At 45.1% G+C, this 20269-nt stretch overlaps 1 protein-coding gene across 3 annotated transcripts in view; it reads right to left on the reverse strand.

The window, feature by feature from the left end:
- LOC130550419 (NACHT, LRR and PYD domains-containing protein 3-like) overlaps window positions 1-20269 on the reverse strand; it is a 59334-nt gene that overhangs the window by 25589 nt on the left and 13476 nt on the right. Inside the window, exons 1-4 of one of the 3 annotated variants that reach the window (XM_057327884.1) lie at window positions 16817-19296; window positions 16466-16609; window positions 3900-3995; window positions 3421-3481 (exon numbers count right to left, since the gene is read on the reverse strand). In XM_057327884.1, coding sequence (XP_057183867.1) covers window positions 3421-3481; window positions 3900-3995; window positions 16466-16609; window positions 16817-16857 — 342 coding nt within the window. In that variant the 5' untranslated portion in view covers window positions 16858-19296. Of the gene's footprint in view, window positions 1-3420; window positions 3482-3899; window positions 3996-16465; window positions 16610-16816; window positions 19297-20269 lie in introns of those variants that run through there. The other 2 variants (XM_057327881.1, XM_057327882.1) reach the window with 2 other exon arrangements.

Consider the following 20269-nt stretch of genomic DNA (forward strand, 5'->3'; position numbering starts at 1 on the left):
TGGCGACCTCGGCCCAAAGCACGGGAGCATCCTTGCCTCTGCCTGAGGTTTTGGAGGATGCCCGAAACTTGGGTGGGTGTCTGGAGAGTTGGACCGCGTAGCCGAGACGGATCGTATCCCGTAGTCACCATGACAGTTTGGGAAGCTCTTGTCAGGCTCCCAGGGACCGAGACAGGGAGGCTAGGGGTACGTTCTGCTTCATCGACCTCCCGGGGGGTGGTTCGATGGCTGGCAGTGTGGATCCCTCGCTGTGGGGGGGCCCCCTTGGAGGAGATCGGCTCTGCTGTTTTACCTGCCTGGCGATGATGTAGCACAACGCACCATTGATTGAGAGTGCATAGGCTGATGATTATCCTCGACATTGGGTCTTGCCTCAACGTTGAGTTGCCGAACACCGTCGTGTAGAGGGTGAGAGCGGCTGTGATAATACCCAGATGATGATGTAGCACAACACACCGTCGATTGAGAGTGCTTAGGCTGCTGATTATCCTCGACATTGGGTCTCGCCGTGACGCAACGTCGAGTTGCCGAACACCATCGTGTAGAGGGTGAGAGCGGCTGTGATAAACACCCAGAGAGAGAGAGAAAACTCTTAGATGTGGGTTGTTGGGACGGGGCAGGAACCGTTCCGGATTGACCAATCAGCGAAGGAATGGCTGGAGTTGGGCCCGAAGGTATTCTCGATCTCCCTGGGGTCTTCCCATGAAAGCTTCTTCTGCTCCCGCCGCGGCTGCTGACGGGGTGGTGGTCTCCTCTTCGATGTCTTCTTCCGGGGGGCCGCCTGAGTGGGGGGTGCCGAAACCGGAAGGCGTCGAAGAGGACCAGGGCTGCTGGGAAGCAGACTGTGCATGGGATCTCGACGGCCAGAGGGCGGCCGAGTCGTGGCGGGGGAGGATATCTTGATATCCTCTGTCTGCTTCTTTACTGTCGAGAACTGCAGCTCGACAGTATCACCAAACAGCCCCCCTTGCGAGATGGGTGCATCAAGAAAGCGGACTTTCTCGGCGTTACTCATCTGTGCAAGGTTCAGCCAGAGGTGTCTCTCCTGGACCACAAGTGTGGACATCGCCCGACCCAGGGCCCGCGCAGTCACCTTGGTCGCCCATAGAGTGAGGTCAGTGACGGCACGGAGTTCCTGCATAAGCGCTGGGTCGGTCTTACCCTTGTGGAGCTCTCTCAGCGCATTGGCCTGATGGACCTGCAGGATGGCCATAGCGTGGAGAGAGGGGACAGCTTGGCCTGCAGCAGAGTAAGCTCTCGACACCTCAGATGCCGAAAAGCCAACGTGCTTTGGACGGGAGTCTAGGTCGAGCCCCTGGGGGACATTGATGTATTCTCTAGCTGCCCCACCATCGAGGGAACAAAGGGCGATGGAACTAGTTGACGTGTAAGCGCAGAAGGGGGGCGTTCCAGGTCGTACTCATGCACTTCCGGGGGAACACGGCACTGGGGGCGAGTGCGGCTTGGAGCCGCTCTCAAGCCCGAGGTACCATGTTTCCAGCCACGAGTGTTGGGAGAGGCAGTGCGGGTGCGGTGCACCGCAACCCAATGTCGGCGGCCCGGGAAAGCATGGCTGACATTTCGACGTCCGCTTCTTCCTGAGCTCGACCCCCCGAGGGAGGGAGCTTCAAGGAATCGTCGGAGTCTGATGCCAGTAAGTCACCCTCCGATGCTGCAACAGACATCTCATCATCACGTACCGTTTCCGATATGTGGTTGAGGAACAAGACGGTGGGACCGTCTCATGGGGAACGGTCAGACGAGCGAGACGAGGTGCGAACGGTCTGCGAGCCTGTGGCTGATGGATTAGCGCTCACATTAATCCTCATATCACCCTCGCTGCTCGCCGTAGCGGGCGGCAGGGCCGTAGTCCTGCCGTCACGGAATGGGAAGCAGACGAGGTGGTGGCTGAGTCCCGTGGGAACACAGCCACCTGTGACGCAACGTCTGAATTGTCAACCGCCCGCAGTGCGGGCAGGACGTATCCACAACATCTGCCCCAGCGTACTGGAAGCAGACATCGTGTCCGTCCCCCTCCTCGATGAGTGTGTTGCACCCACGAGAACAGCGGGACATGCCACGCTGGAGAAATTTGCTCTTTTAGAGAAAAAACTTGAACACTTCTGGAACCGCCGAGACGCCCAGGGGAAGTCGCCGCAGGAAGGGACAGTCCGCTGCACCACGTCGTAGAACCGTCAGTCTTGTAGTTGCTATTTGTAGCGAAGTCTGTTGATCATGAGCGAAGGCTCCGAAGAACAAAAGGTGAATGAATGAGGCACGCCGTCTCCCTTTTATACCCGGATATCCGGGGGCGGAGTCCGGCATGCAAATTTCATTCGCCAATTTCATTGGCCTTTTCTAAGAAGTCGGAAGCGATTGGTTCTCAGGGATGAACTACTACCATGACCACACCCTGCACCTAGTGTTTGCTCATTGGAACACGCACTACTGACTGACGTTACACAACACACAAGTTCCTAGACAGTGCTCATACTGGCAGCATGCTGACTAAACACACAAAGAAGGCTGGTCCGCCTTTTTGCTCTTTCAATGACAAAACCCTCCACAGACAACAAAAACACAACTTGCGGCGGCCTTTATTTTTCGTTTTTAAATCTTACATCACCTGACAGGTCCTAATGGTGGCGCGAATAGATTGGGAAAATGACCTGAGCGAAAACTTAGTTCACGAATGACATCCCTCTTTACTCGTTCCGGAAATTATCCTATGGGAAAACAGCTATAGTGTGAAAAGAATAGTGTTGCACTAGTAGTACGCAGGCAGGGGGAACATGCACCCTGTATCAAATAAAACCAGAAGTTGCATGAGCAAGTTGTTAATATAACACAGTGAGACCTAAACTAGTAGTCCCAATACTTTTGTACCTGTATCATTGATTATGATTTTATCTAAACTATCCAGCAACTAGATTTGCTTGAAATGGTGTTACAACTTGCTCTCCAACCAAATTCTTTCCTGTGCCTTTGCTTTTGTATTCTTTTTTTGTTCTATTGCTATCTCTACCTCCTACTACATATTTTATAATAATAAACAGCGTAAAACTTCCTGCAACTGCCTTAGACTTCAACATAAAATCATAAAGTGCTGTGTCACACTATCCATATTATTTTCAAATAACTTAAACTTAATGCAAGTTAATGCAACTTACAACTTACTTTACTTTTTTACACCACTGATTTTATACTTATACTTAACTTGATATCAATTTTGACTTCATATATAGACTGAAGACTTAACATGTCATTTTGCTTGTCAAGTACATGTAAATGTATCTTAATTTAAGAATTCTTAGCTATTTGTACTGGAAGACAAGAAAAAGTTAGTTGAAACAATTTTTTGCAGTGAACCCAAAGCAGCTAGGAGATACCCAGCAGGTACAGTATAACATGATCACATACCTTAAAAATAGAATTCAGCTGCTTCATCTCAACAGATGACTTTGCTTCTTCCACTTTTGTACTGTAGTTTAATAAAATATTGTCAATATTTTAAACACAAGTGTATATGCATGTACATTTCACAGTGATCCACACCACACTTGGTGTTACACCCCACAATATAGCATGGGTTCTTACTGTCTACATGATTAAAAGTGTTTTTTACCAAGTAATTATTAAGTTAAAATCAAAGACAAAATGTCAGATAAAGATATCACAAAGAGTTTACACCTTTCAAAGTGTAATTCGAATAATGCTTCATTATAGTCTTTAGTTAATTATGTTACGTTACATTATTTAAGTCACCTTGAATAATGCATAAAATATAAAGGATGTTTCAACATCTCAGTAAAATATAGGTGCACAGACTATACTTCAAAGAACAAACCTAGCCCCTTTAATAAATAACTACATATAAAGTACATGAAAAATGACTGTACCTCAGTTTAGCAGGAGAATCTCTTGAGCTGATTATCTCTGGTTGATTCATTGATTCTTCAGCCATATTAGACGCATTGATGGTTTCAGAAGACTCTCTGAAACATAGTACGGCTATCATTTAAGACTTTAATGTTTGATGCATGCTTCAAATAATTGACTCAAAACAGAAGATACGTGAAAGTTTCTTAGCTCATAAAGTGTGTTAGTTTGTGTTTGATATGTTTGTGTTTCATTGACTTTTGGTTGTTTTGTATTGTCTCTTTTGTTCATTGTTCCTTGGTGAGTATCGTTTCGATTAGGGCCGGCTCCAGGCATGGGTAGGGGTGGGCTGAGCCCACCTAAACGTCTGTCTTGCTCACCCAATGAGAATAAAAAAACAACACCAAAAATTGCAGTATTTTCTATTGGTTGAAAGCAACGTCACTCTTCACCCACAGAGCGGCTTTAGTTTGTAACAGAGATGCTGGTGGAAGCAAAATAATGTGCAAAGGAATTTTAGGCGCACTGCACGCTTGCTTTGAGTTTATCATAAACAGCATATAAAATTAATTGTGCAGTAAAGTCAGATTCATTTATTATAACGGGAGTTTTTGCGGTATTATTTTGTGAAGGAGAAGGACGCGTCACGCGAGCGGTAACATTAACAAACAGCTATTATTTGCTTGCAATATAGACTAGATTTTAACTTATCGACTGTCAGGAATGACTGAAAGATCCAGCTTTACAAATAAATCTGTCTCCCTCCATCTCAAACACCCCAATTCATGCTGCAGGTGGTAGCGAAACACTGTGCAAACGAGTTTAGTTTAGGCGCACTGCGCGCTCACGGACCTCATATACAACAGCAAATATGATGTAAAGTTCACTGTGCAGTGTAATCAGATTCATTCATTAAAACGGGAGTTTTTTGCGAAATTAAACAGAAGTCAGTGATCGTTCAGTGATGGGGAATGTTCTTAGCACGCTTTCTTTATAGGCTTCTATTTATTTTACATAGTCGCTTTATTAATGCGTAAAACATCTATAAAATCAAACGCACACAATTACTATATAAAGGGCAATAATCAACAATAATTATTTTTGTTTTAATCTTGCAGTCTTCTGTAATGAATGTCTGTTTAATATATTTATAACATCATAAATCATTAGTCATATATTGCAGTGTTTGTTGAAAGTCACCCAACAGCAATATGAAATACTGAGAGCATGATAATATACTCATTTTTAAAAAGCAGATTCATAAATCATCTTTTTAGTTAGTTTTGAGTTGTTTAAAACGAAATATGAACTTGTTTTGTTTTTCGGCAAATAAATGCAAATAAAAACAACATTTTTATATGAAACTTGAGGGAAATGTTGTCAGACGTTCACAGAAATAAACAAAATTGATAATTTTACCAGAAAAATGAAAAAAAATTGTTTAAATTATTTTTTTCTGATTGGGGTATATTCCCACCCAGGATATCTGCTAGCCCACCCTTCTGCACCTGGCAGGAACTGGGCCTGGTTTCGATTACTCCTTGTTTGTTGCAACATTAAGGCCTGTGCACACCGGGACGATAATCGCACGTGCTTATGCCAGCATTTTTTTAGACATTTTTCGGCGTTCATACCCAAACGATTTTCACTGTCGATGAGCCGAGTGAACGTGCAAATTCACTCCCTGACATAGATGGCGTTTAATGAAAAACAGAAACACCCCGGTACACAAGGTGGCTCTGCGCAACTTTATGCTTCTGAAACTCGCTTGTCACACAGAAGAAGAATTCATCTTGATTCCTCTTCATGATGTTTAATTAACAAAGTTCGGGAGAAGCCTGAGCATATAATCAAGCCCGGCTGGTTCGACATCAGCAATCACGACACCTTACCTATCAGCTTGAACTAGCCAGCATAAATATAGACCAAACACTTACCTGCGCCATTCTCTCAGTCTATCAGCATGGCAGAAAAATTGACTTCCGTCAGCATGGCAGAAAAATCAACTTCCGCCTCTGAAGACAGCACCGACACTCAGGATTCTCCAGGGCAGTTGGACGTTTCGCCAAAGCCAAACATGGGTCCGGAGACTTCAACTGAGCCCGCGGCTCAGCCTCGAGGCCGTCAGTTGCAACGCACCACTCCCCGCGCCGCCAAGCGCCGGTACTGCCCGTCGCAAAGCCCAGCCGGGCTTCATACAACTTCACCAGCTTCTTCCTACACTGTCGGACCGTCCTGAGCTTACGACAAGCATTGTCAAATCAGGATGTCCAATTCAGCCGGCGCCTAAACAAGGCCGAATTGTACGGACTTTATTTAGCGCTGCATTCCGGAACCCAGCTGCAGAGTTCTTCCAAGCAGCCAAAAGCAGTAGACCAGCTGGCCAAAGCAGCAGGTTTCGCCACCACATCACAACCGAGACCTTCCTCCGTCAGGCCGCCACCGCCGACAGCCCTCGGCAAGTCTGGGCCACGCCCCAGACGAGCAAGCTATGGAAGCCCAGCAGTTTCCTCCTCCCGCAGCTTCCCAGCTTCCAGTTTCCGAAGGCTTCACACCCACAAACTATAACTTCAACCGCTACGGACATGGCAGCATGCTTCCGCCAGGAGCCTCTTTCCATTTCCCTGCACTCCCTCCACCTACCACCAGCTCTTGGCCAGCGGCGCCGACGTCAATTACTAGCGTGAGGCTGCCTCCGTTAGTGATGACTAACGGCCCGGCCTCCCAAATTCACGGCCAATACCACTTTCCCCAGGCACAAGCAGCGAATGCCATGGCCAGCGTGAGGCTGCCTCTGCTGGCCGCCCCAGAAGCCACTCTCCCTTCCCTCCTCTCACTAGCCCAGGCCCGCCCCAACTTCACATTGGCCACCACTACAGCCATGCCGGTCCCGGCCAACGCCCCGGTCTTGGAACCCCCATCCGTCGCCGGATCCATCAGGCAACAGATTTTGGCAAGTGCAGACGTAGATCTTTTTCTCTTACTTTCACCACTTTCACCTCCGTCAGCCAATCGACAGATCACTTACGGAGACCTTTCTTTCATCCTTAAGAACTCGTCACAAAATAACTCGCGCACGTTGTCATTCCCAGAGTTCACTGTTGCTTTTAACATTTCACAGATGTTATTTGCATGATCTTCCCTCATAGGAGGCGCGAGCTGAGCGACTATCTCGCTGTGATAGCAGAGCTCGCGCTTTCCTATGGGGGAGCACATTTCTACACGTACCACAAAATGTTCAGTGGAACCTGTGCCCATATTGGGGGGCATTGGACACTGAGCTACACAATAGGATTTTTCTAGGGTGCCAAAATATCACCTGCGTGGTTTGCCGCTCGGTATCCCACAACACCGCCGCTTGCCCCCTTGTCACCCCTTCTATGCCCCCTTGTCACCCCTTCTATTCCCCCACACCCGTCCTCACCTCCCATCGTCTACACCGCTTGTGTTCCGCACTTGCCAAACCACCCAGCCAAACATTCCCCACCGGACGCCTTCCATACGTGGGCACACAAGCTTTGCAACAGCTTCAACGCCGGCAGATGCTCAATGCAACGATGCCGGTACTTGCATGCCTGAAACCACTGTGGAGGCGCCCACGACCGCTTGGTTTGCCCAGTAGCCAAATCTGCAAATAAAAAATGTAAACCTTATCTGTCGACTCCTGTCAATGTGTTGCACTTGTCTCACGAATTATCGCATCATCCTGACCCTCATTTTACACAATACCTCTTGAACAGCTTATCGAGTGGCTTTAACCCCGGCATCATCATTCCACTCTCCCACAACTTAATCTGCCCAAACCTTCAATCTGCACTCGCCGAACCTGAAACCGTAGATGTCCTCTTAAAAAAAGAGATCGACGACCAATTTTTGATGGGACCATTCGCCGCCCCACCATTTACAGTTTTCTGTATCAGCCCCATCGGCGTGGCCACGAGGAAATTCTCGGAGAAAAAAAAGTTTAATTTTTGATCTCTCGTCTCCCCACGTTTCCCCCTTTCCAAGTATCAACAGTCTCATTCCACTCGAGGAATTTTCCCTACATTACCACGACATCGACCAAGCCATCACCCTGATAAAAAATGCCGGTCACGGAGCCTGGCTGGCAAAAGTGCATATCACATCCGCCTTCAAAATAATGCCCATACACCCAGATTTTTGGCCCCTATTCTGCATTCGATGGCACAATAATTTTTATTTTTCCGCCCGCCTCACCTTCGGATGCAGAAGCAGCCCCAAAATTTTCGACATGCTGTCAGAAGCAATTTGCTGGATTCTCCAAAACAACCATGCAATTCCCTACCTTTTACACTTTCTAGATGATTTTCTAATCATATCACCCCCGACTCCATCCCAGCCGCGCATCTCATGAGAGTCCAAGAAGTTTTCTCAAAGCTCGGCGTCCCACTCGCTCGGGAAAAAACGTCAGGTCCCAGCACTTCCATTGAATTTCTCGGCGTGAAGCTGAGCTCACAACAATTTCAGGCTTCATTGCCTAAGGAAAAGATCGACAGAATAATCTTGGTCGCTTCTGCGCTAATAGACACCCCTCAATGTTCCAAACGCGAGTTATTATCCATTCTCGGACACTTGAATTTTGCGATGCGCATCATCCCGCAAGGCTGCCCGTTCGTTTCACATCTCATTTCTCTCACGTCTTCAACTCACGAATTAGAGGAACAAATAAACTTAACCAGCGCTTGTCGCAAAGAGCTCAGTTTATGGGTCAAATTCCTCAAACAATGGAACTGCATTTCCTTTTTCTACAACGGCATGGTCTCTCTCCCCACCGACATCAGCCTATTTACCGACATGGCGCCCTCGGTTGGTTTCGGCGGATTTTATCAAGGCCGCTGGTTCGCTTCAACCTGCCCCCCCAGCTCTCAGAATTACCACAATCTCTTGCTTCTGCGCTTTTCGAACTGTATCCACTAGTCATAGCAGCATACCTCTGGGGGAAAGAATGGACCACTTCTAGCATAATCATGCACTGCGATAACGAAGCAACAGTACAGTGCATTAATAAAGGTCACTCGCACTCACCCGCCTTAATGCCTTTCATAAGACGCTTGTTATGGATATCAGCCTGCGATCAGTTCATTCTAACGGCTAAACACGTGTCGGGTTCTGGCTTGGGTGAGCCAAATTGCTGACGCTCTTTCCCGTTTTGCTTTCCAGAAATTCAGGCTGTTGGCACCAGATGCAGAACAAATGCCGACACCTGTCCCTCCTTATTCAGAACTCATCTTGCCCTAAACCACCCTCTAAAAACCCTTCAATTTTACCTTATAGCTTGGAGGAATTTCAAAACTTTCCATCGCGCATACAACATCCTCTTTCCCGATTTTTCTCTACTCAACATCACCTCATTCATTTCCTTCCTCAATACCATCAAAAACCTACAAGCCAGCTCAATTAAATACCTGAGCGGAGTCCAATTTTTTTTTTTTTTACAAATTAATTTTCAACACACGTTCCCCAGCCATAGCAAGTTCCCAAGCTGCCATGCTGATCAAAACATCCAGAGAGCACAACCAACCCGCCCAGATGCTAGACAACCGATTACCTTAGAGGTCTTGACAAAATGTATCATCACCCTCCGAAGAGGTTATCACTCCAAGCACACAGCTCGCACCCTCAACCCATGTTCATCTTGGCATTCTTCGGCTTCCTTAGAAGTTCAGAAATCACCACAACATCCAAATTCGAGCCCACAATCCACCCGACCATTTCTGACTTATCAGCACCAGACTCGGAAACCATTACCTTTTTCATCAAATGAAGCAAGACAGATCATGCAAGGAAAGGTCATTTCATTTATATTTTCAACCTCCAGTCCCCTTTACAGCCATACCAAACCCTCTAAGCCTACCTCCGCTTCAGGAGACCGCAGGTTAATTCTCCTTCCGACCCCCTCTTCGTAGTCGATTCAAATCGCCCAGCCACACACTTTTGGTTACAAAAGCATCTAAAAACCATTTTGCTCCTTTCAGGCATCCCCGCAGATCACTTTTCAAGTCATTCCTTCCGCATTGGCGCGGCAACCACAGCCGCCCAAAAAGGTCTCTCACAGCTGCAGATTCAAGCGCTCGGCCGCTGGTCATCAGAGGCCTTCAAAAGTTACATCCGGTCAGATCGCACCCTCATCAGAGAAGTTCATCGGACCCTCATTTCTAGGATCGTCTAGCTCCAACATGCAACAATCTACCAAGCCTTCCAGTCATCCATCAGCATTATCGCAGCAGCTTACAGAAGCCAGTATCATCACAGAGAATGCCACGCAGAGGCCCATGCTTCAATCTTCAGCCCGCCGCAGCAGTCACCAAACTTACAGAAACAATTATCACCGCAGCGACAGCCCCCGCAGGGGCCCGTGCTTCCAACTAGAGCTCTGCCGCAGCAGACACCATCCATTATGAAGCCAGTATCACCGCAGCGACCGCCCCCACAGGGACCCATGCTTCTAACTCATGCACTGCCACAGCAGACACCAATTTTCAAGATGCCAGCATCGCTACCAATCCCAGCAGGGTCCCGAGCTTCTTCCAGCCACAGCAGACGCTATTCCTCCAGAAGAACACACCAACTTCCCACCACCTCAGCACACACGCCCAACCAGGGCCGGCAACACCAAGGTACCAGCCGCTTCACAGGGGCTTGCTTCCGGTCCACGACCGCAGTAGATTCCGCCAAAGCAGCAATCAAGCCTCCAGGGACTTCATTCACGACCCAGGCCAACTGCGACCCAATCTATATTTACGCAGCCTCAAGCCTTGCGCTTCTTTTTGGGGGGGTTTGCGCTTCAGGCTGCTGTCCTGCATTTACTTGCTCTTTGGGGGTGAGTTCTGGGTTTCAGGCCGATTCCGAGCTTGGGGCACTCGTCCCTAGCGGGGGGGAGTGTTCCGGGTTCAGTGGGAATCGGCGAGCTCGGAGCCCGCTCCCCGGACAGCACGCCACATACGCAAACCTTTACACCCCTGCTATCGTTATTATCTGCATAGGTGAACTCGTGAAGTCAATGTGTGCTCAGCAAGACTGTTTTGTGCTTGAGCGCCACCAAGTCGTGTTTTACTGTAACTGCAGCAGCTCCAGGCACGTGAACAAAAGTGCCAATCTCATTGGTCGGCCAGTTTTTAATGCGGTCAAAAAACCAAAAAAACAAGCCCGATGCGTTTTTTATAAAATGACGCTTTTACACCTGCCGTTTTGCGCGTCGGTGTGCACACTCACATTGGCGCCCTTTGTTTAGTCATGAGGCGTTAAAGGTCAACGATAAACTCGCGCGATTATCGTCCCGGTGTGGACAGGCCATTACACGACTAAACCAGGGGTCTCCAATACTGCTCCTGGTGAGCTACCGTTCTGCAAACTGCAGCTCCAATCCTGTTTCAGCACACCTGTCTGTAATTATCAAGCAACCATGAACACCTTGATTAGATGGTCCAGGTGTGTTTGATTGGGGTTGGAGCTGAAATCTTCAGGATGGTAGTTGGAGCAGGGTTGGAGAGACCTGATCTAAATTAATAGCACAGGGTTTCCAGAACAGGAAAATAATTAACTTACAAATTATTTCGAAATATGCTAAATGATTAACATATAAAATGTAATTTTACAACTGATTAAACCAAATTGGACGCAAGGCTTGTTTAACCTTTGTGTCTAGTCTGACAGTCGTGCACGTCTGAAGACGATAGAAAACTTGCCATATTTGTATTTGTTACAAATGAGATGATAACCTTAGTTTCAAGGTCCTGATGACCCTGTCTGGGTTTATTCTGTACTTTTTTAGTCAGCCCTGTGTTTTAATTGCCTTTTCTGGTTCTTGAATCTGATCGGCTGAGAGCCATGCAATTTTCCACCAGTATCATCACGGAAACCACTTCATCGTTCGTATCACTCCGCCACTAAGCTAAATCGAACTTATGAGACTAATATGAAAGTAAAACGCACACATTTGGCAGTGTCTCTTAGAGCAATTCAATGTTACAGTAGGTGTCGAGAACTTGCTACTGTAAACAAGTGCATGTTTACATTAAAAACAATGGAGAGTGCTGCAGTGCAATGGGAATAACACATTCTCGGTGAGTGTGTTTTTACAGTCTTCATTCACACCCTGCCTCAATATTTCTCACTAATAACTTCACTGAAGCAGCACAGTGCTAATTTCAAAGATGTGACTGTTTGAAATTAGTACCGGAGGTTTGTTCAACTGTTATGCTGGGCTCAAATTATTGGCAGAAGAAAGTATTTTCCCAGTTCCTTTAAAAACCGGACGGTGTTGATTTAGCTACATATTTTTGCCGTCAAACTGTTGTATAAATTATTATTGTATAAATCATTATTATTATTCAATTATACCACAGGGCTGTTGAAGGTTTCTGATTGGTTGACAAACGTTCCAAAGGTGTGCATAATTGTATTTAGTAAAATGCACCCCTATGAAGTAGTTCCAGATCTGTAGATCGAATTACAGTTCCATATGCCTGCGCCAAGTTTAACTGAATAAGGTTATACTTTAGCCTACTGTTCACCATTGAATACAGATCTAACAACAAACAAACAAGTTTTGGGTTTGACTTTATTAAAGGGAATTTTACTTGATCTTTATAGCGTTCATGTTTTGGATCACTACACACTACAATTCCTCTAAACAATTATCATGTATGTAAGTGTTTCAGTTGCGAGATGTGTATGTGTTTAAATGGCCTTTCATAAATAGGGGACATATATTAGAGAGGTACATTAAAGGGACATTAGTATAATGTATGGAATACATGAAGATAAGGAAAATGACTGTAACCTAAGTCTAGCAGATCAGTCTCCTGAACTAAATTTAATTGTTGATCTGTTGATTGAGCACTCTTTATATACTCACCGCTGAAACATAGCGTTTCACCAAACACCCAGTGTAAGAATTTCAGTAGCAATGTTTCAAATAAATTAAACTGTCTTGCCATTTAAACATTTAAAGTCATTGACATTCTTGTATATTTTAGTAGAGTTTAGGGTGACCATAGTGCCATTTTTTACCCAGACACGTCCTGGCTTGCATTTCGGGTCCGTCCTCCGGAGGTCGCGTTTGTCCACAGCATATGTCATCGACGTTCAAGATAAGAATCAAAACTACAATGATTATACGTCTTAAGAGAAATAAATGTAAATGTTATAATGTTTTTAAACTGAAATGTGAGAACCTCGATGATGTATGCAGTGGACAAATGGAGGACGCACCTGAAATCCTGGCCAGGCGCCGTGTCCGGGAAAAATGGCATGTATGGTCACCCTAGCAGAGTACTGTTCTCAAAGCTAAATTTATGCTTTAGTTAAATTTGCTGGCATTCTCAACAAAACTAACACATTCATAACATTCAATAACACATTTTCAAAAAATCCATTGTCTTTCATTTTTATGAGATCATTTCTAGCATAGCCTACAATTTTTCCTGCCGAATTTAGCCCCAACTCTGATATCTCTCAGCATCTTTAGGAATAGATGCGTTCAGGGGCAGACTGGGGAGCAAAAACGACCCTGGAGTTTTCGGCCCACATCGGCCCTCCACCATTTCTGTCGAAGGGGGGGTGGTGGGGGGGGTTTCAGCCCAAATTGGCCCTCCAACATTTTTGTCGACGGGGAGGGGGTTGTATGTGTCATTGCGTTACATATGTAATCTTCCCTTTCCCTTCCATCTTCCCTTTAGATGCATTCTCATTAATAACGCACTTCTGTCCGGCCCAAGCGTCCATTCCGGCCCCATACATTAGCGGACCACCAGGAAAAGTTCCGATACTCCAGATGGCCGGGCCGCCCCTGATCACGGCCGTAGGCCGTCTTTGGGACGACCGTTCTGGACTTTGACAGAATGTCCTATTGGTCAGTCCGCCCCTGGATGCGTTCAATTTAAATCTATCGGCGTATGACATTTAAGTACCGCAAGAGCAATTCAAGTGGAACACTAGACCTGGTTATGTCAAATTTCACTTCCATTAGCAATCTTTTGGTGTATGATCTGGGTGTGACTAACCACAATGCTATCTCAATGGAGCTACCACTCTCCTCTTCTCATACTAAGGACAAGCGTCAGATCTGCTTCAGGGACCTGAAAAGCATCAATCTCGATGCTTTGGCTATGGATCTTCAGCAGCTCTCCTCCGTGGATTTCATCTCCGCTACCCAGTCAATTGACTTTTACAACCAATCTCTGAGTAGTCTTTTTGATCTCCATGCTCCTATCAGATCCAGAACAGTCACCTTTTCGCAATCAGCTTCCTGGTACACCAGTGAACTGCGGAAGATGAAAACAGCTGGCCGTGCCTTAGAGTGTCATCTTAAGACTTCAGGACTTACTGTTCAGAGACAAGCCTATCGAGGTCATCAAAAGGCTTATGCAAGGTCCTTGAGAGATGCACGGTCACAGTACTACTCAAATGTTATCAATAATAGTCCTGGAAATTCAAAGAAACTTTTTTCTACTATAAACAACATCCTCAAACCACAAACCCATTCGCATTTAGAAGCCACAGTGGAAAGGTGCAACAATTTTATCACTTTTTTGGGGGAGAAAGTAGATAATATTCGTTCTCTCCTATCCAGTTGTTCAGTGCCTGTCCCGGCTGTCGACCTGCAGCCTGGGATTTTCCAACCCCTTTACGGCTTTGCCAATATATCACAGCAAGAGGTTGAGAATATCATTAGGAAGATGAAATTGGCTACCTGTGCTTTGGATCCATTTCCCACAGCTTTGATAAAAAAATAACCTCTGTGTTATAAGTCCCCTGATCACTAAGGCGATAAATCTTTCCCTTCAGACTGGCGATGTCCCGTCTACGCTGAAAACTGCTGTCATCAGTCCAATTCTCAAAAAACCAACCTTAGACCCTGAAAAGTCCTTGAAAATTATAGGCCCATCTCTAACCTTCCATTTCTTTCTAAAGTGTTGGAAAAAGCAGTTGCTGCTCAGCTATTGTTTCATCTAAAACAAAACAACTTGTTCTGTTCTGTTCTGTTCGCTTGAAATTTCAATCTGGTTTTCGTCCCGGCCACAGTACGGAAACAGCCTTGGTCAGGGTCACAAATGACCTACTGATGGCGGCAAATGCTGGCACACCATCCCTTCTTATCCTTCTGGATTTGACTGCAGCATTTGATACGGTGGACCATAACATCCTTCTTCATCGGTTGCACTCCACCATAGGTCTCTCTGACTCGGCTTACAACTGGTTTTTATCCTACCTTACTGGTAGAACTGAACATGTTGCAATGGGAGAGGCTAAATCCCTGACATATAATGTCACCTGTGGTGTTCTTCAAGGCTCAGTGCTTGGTCCCATGCTCTTTATTTCTTTACATGCTTCCGCTTGGTCGTATCATTGGCCGGCACGGAATTTCATTTCATTGCTACGCTGATTGCACACAACTCTATATAAGGACAAACTCAACTTCGTCTGCTGTCCAGGCATTGTCTACTATAACTACCTGCTTGGAGGAAATAAAGGCGTGGATGAATCAAAACATTTTTCAGCTAAATAGCTCCAACACAGAAGTCATTCTAGTTGGCACTCCAAACCAGGTCCGGACATCGAAAATAACCAGCATTGCATTCTTTGGTCAAGACTTTCCATTCTCTACAACAGTTACCAACCTGGGTGTTAAAATGGACTGTAATCTGACTTTTGATGCCCATATCAATCAACTGTGTAAGACTTCTTTTTTTCAACTCAGGAATATCTCTAAACATCGTTCCACACTGACATTTGCAGATGCAGAACGCTTATCCATGCCTTCGTTTCCTCCAGACTAGACTATTGCAATGCACTCCTCATCGGGATCTCAGGCAAATGCCTTCAGAAGCTGCAGTATGTTCAGAACCTTGCAGCAAGGATCCTTATCCTTATCCTTATTAGGGTGCGCAAGTACAACCATATTACTCCCATCCTTAAATCCCTTCATTGGCTTCAAGGTCTCTCTCCTTACCCACCAGTGTATCTATGGCAAGTTGAACGCATTTGTTCCTGAAGTCACTGATTAGCTTCTTCAGGTGTTTTAACAGAGTTGGGGCTAAACTCGGCAGGAAAATGGATCTCGCAGGCCAGAGTTGAGAATAACTGGCCAACAATAAGGTCTTCAAAACTATATGGACTATATAGAAATGTTAACGTTTTATTTGAAGATATTTTACTTTAAAAAGTTAATTTATATACTACATTTTTATATACTACATTTTATAAGCTTACTAAAAAATTGCTTTGTATTGTGCATAACAATGCTCCGCCCCAGCCATAATTATATTCACTATGTGCGCGGCTCCTTATATTAAAAATGTAAGAGAGTAATTTTTTTAAATGTAAGGCAAAATGATGAAAAATGTCAGAAAAGTCATTAAAAATGTTTTTAGTTTTTAGTAGCATAGTAGTGTATCATTACATCATGATGTTCGCTTCAAATAAAAGCATCTGCCGAATGCATGAATGTAAATGTCATTTTTACAAACTTTTAAAAAAGTGGTACACACAGACCATGTACTTAAAAGAACAAACTTTCCTACGCTAAATAAATAACATCAAAGGTGCATGAAAAAGACTATACCTCAGTTCAGCAGGAAAATCTCCTAAACTGAATTTAACTGGATGATCCATTGATTCTACACTCTTCATAGACACACAACTGGGTTCCGCAGATTTTCTGCGAATCCAACTGGATCTAGATGACTCTGATTTCTGTTTATGCATCCTGAAACATAGCAATGTTTCACAAAACACTCAGAAGCAGAATTTCAGTAGCAATGTTTCAAGTAAATAAAACTGTCTAGGCTTCATGACATTTCAAGTCATCAACTTTGTGTATATTTCAGTGAGGAACTTTTCTCAAAGACTAAATTAATGTTTAATTTCATTAAGACATGATGTGGAATGTGTGTGCAGCAAGGTGTGCAAAAACCTGCGTGGCCTGAAGATCCACCGGGCCAAGATGAAATGCATGCAGATGGTGCAAGAGTTGAACTGCTCAGGAACTACTCTTGGTGAGATCCAGGAGGAGCAAAGCCCAGAGTCACCCCTCAGTACTCAGAAACTTCAGGTGACTCAGGCCCCAGACCCATGCAGAGCATCAGAAAATCAACGGGTTAAGTGATCCCAGACATACAGTATAAGGAGAAGGAGTGGCTCCAGTTTGATGAAGATGTTGATGCCATCTTCGAAGCAACTGCCTAGGGTGAAGCTGAACAATACCTCCAGACAATGACCACTATCATCATCAGCTTAGGGGCTGAGAGATTTGGGCTGGAGGAGAAGTGAGCAGTAAAACGCCCTTACACCAGGAACAACAGAGCAAATAAGATCCACCAGCACCAAAAGGAGGAGCTAAAGAGCCTGAGGCAGAGGTTCAAGGTAGCAACAGAGGAAGAGAAGGGTCCCCTTACAGAGCTGGTTTGGATTTGGATTTACTAAACAGCTACTTGGGCAGAAGCGGTGTGGCCAGCTTACCTGCCCCAAAACTGAGATCGATCACCACCTTAGAGATACCCTAAGGTATGAAGACAGGGATATGGAACTTGGTCAATCCACCAGAGCCAACTATGGAATTTGATAGCAGGGAGCCCAGCTGGGAGAAGGTTGAGGAGGTGATAAAGAAAGCAAGAACAACCTCAGCCCCGGACCGAGCGCGGTTCCTTACAGGTTCTATAAGAACTGCCCAGAGTTACTCCACAGGCTATGGATGAGGATCCTGAAAGTGATCTGGAGGAGGGGTAAGGTAGCCCACCAGTGGAGGCACTGTATGCAGAGGGGGTATGGATTCCGAAGGACGAAGAATCAAAGAACATTGATCAATTTAGAACAATCTCACTGCTCAGTGTTAAAGGAAAGATAGTCTTCAGCATTGTTGCCAGGCGCTTAACAGACTATCTCCTGATGAATTCATACATCACACTTCTGTCCGGAAAGGAGAAATCCCGAAGGTGCCAGGGTGTATAGATCACACAGCATGGTCACCCAGCTGATTAGAAGGCCCAGGAAGGCAAGGGGGGTTTGGTGGTACTGTGGCTCAATCTTGCAAATGCTCATGGATCCATACTACACAAGCTGGTAGAAATGGCACTGGCACAGTATAATATCCCAGCCAAGTTCACCATCACTTTTGTTAAGGCCGGTGACAAGGTAACAACAGCTGCCAGGACCTCCTCCTCTGGCTTGCTAACATCTGCACAGGATTGGGATCTTAAAATCATCCTGGAGAGGCAAATGAAGTTCCCAAAAACTGTTGTCATGAAATCGCCGAGGCCAGACATGGTGTTGATCTCTGAAGCATCCAAGCAGATCATTAAACCATCATCTGCAGCTATTAATGGCTCTGTAGATCTCTGTGAAAGCTTTCAGTCTTTTTTCTTACGTAAAATTGATAACATTTACCAAGATTTTTCCCCATCTGTCTCTCCCCAGCTTTCTCCATGTCTGATAGGTCACCCACTTAACACTTTCTTACCCACAAATATATCTGCGGTTGAACAGCTGGTTATCAAATCGAACTCTGCCTCCTGCACACTTGATCCTATTCCAACATACTTACTCAAAACCGTTTTGCCTTCACTCATCCAGCCTATTTCTCATATAATAAATATATCCCTTGCCACTGGTTATGTTCCACAAGACCTAAAAGTAGCTGCCATTACCCCAATCCTTAAGAAACCTGGACTTGACAATACAGATCTGAACAATTATAGACCAATTTCAAACCTCCCTTTTGTTGCTAAAATACTTGAGAAGGTAGTTGCAGCACAACTGCAGTCTCATTTAGAGAAACACAATCTTTATGAGCAGTTTCAATCTGGTTTCCGTCCCTCTCACAGTACAGAAACAGCACTTTTAAAAGTGGTTAATGATCTCCTTAAGGTTTCTGATTCAGGTGCCCGCAGTATCCTGGTTCTCCTTGATCTGAGTGCAGCTTTTGATACTGTTTGCCACTCTGTACTTCTTTCTCGACTATCTGCTATAGGTATCAATGGTGTTGTTCTTCAGTGGCTAACATCTTATCTATCGGATAGACAGCAATTTGTTAGGATAGATAAGAATCGATCTTGCACTGTCACTATTTCCCGTGGTGTACCCCAAGGTTCCGTACTTGGTCCTCTTTTATTTCTCATTTATGTGTTGCCATTGGGTCAGATCATCAGACGTCATGGTCTCAATTTTCATAGTTACGCTGATGATATTCAAATCTATTTTACAGTTCAACCAAGCTCAGTTTGCCCACCCCCTTCTATTGTTTTCTGTCTTCAAGAACTTAAAACCTGGATGTCAGATAACTTTCTACAACTAAATGCAGACAAAACCGAAATCCTGCTGGTTGGCCCTAAATCACAGAGCTCCTCCCAGCATGACTTCTTCATAGATATCGAAGGTGTCCAGATTAGGCCCTCAACAACTGTGCAAAATTTGGGAGTGTTGTTTGACTCTGCGTTATGCTTTGATTCACACATTGGTCAGATAGTTAAATCATGCTTTTATCAACTGCGAAATATTGTTCGTATACGTCCATCACTTAATTTTGCAGATGCTGAAACTATTATCCATGCTTTTATAACCTCGAGATTGGACTACTGTAACTCCTTATATAGCGGCTTACCTGCCAAAGTTATTAATCGTCTCCAAATGGTGCAAAACTCTGCTGCTCGAGTTCTTACATTTAATAAAAAATCTGCGCATATCACTCCCATCCTTCACCAACTTCACTGGCTTCCTGTGCCCAAACGTATTCAGTTCAAACTCTTAGTTTTAGTTTATAAGGCCCATAATGGCCTAGCACCTCAATATCTAGTTGAGTTAGTGTCACCATATGTTCCTGCACGGACTCTCAGATCTAGCAATGATAACTTGCTTGTTGTGCCCAAGTATAAACTCTCTACGGTGGGTGGCAGAGCCTTCTGTATTATAGGCCCTAAGCTATGGAATAAGCTGCCCCATAATGTTCGTGCCGCCTCCTCTCTCCAGACCTTTAAGTCTCAACTTAAAACTCATCTATTTACTCTGTTCTCTAAATAACTCTTCTAACTCTATGCTTCCCCTTTCATCAACTTTCACCATATGATTGCGAGACCTTTTATTGTTAATTAACTGTAGTTTCTTGTTGTCAACACTTGTTTGTATGATTGTTCCCTCTGATTGTTTGGTGTATTATGTCTGCCAATTGCTTGTATTACTTTGTAAAGTGACCTTGGGTTCGTGAAAGGCGCTATAAAAAATAAACATATTATTATTATTATTATCATCACCTTAGAACTCACTGTCCCCCGGGAGACAGATTGGGGTTTGTCTTGAGAACCTATCATCTTCTGAGTATTTAGAAAAGGCCAATGAAAATTGGCGAATGAAATTTGCATGCCGGACTCCTCCCCGG

This window comes from Triplophysa rosa, unplaced genomic scaffold (assembly GCF_024868665.1).
Source record: "Triplophysa rosa unplaced genomic scaffold, Trosa_1v2 scaffold30_ERROPOS127347, whole genome shotgun sequence".
NCBI lineage: Eukaryota > Metazoa > Chordata > Actinopteri > Cypriniformes > Nemacheilidae > Triplophysa > Triplophysa rosa.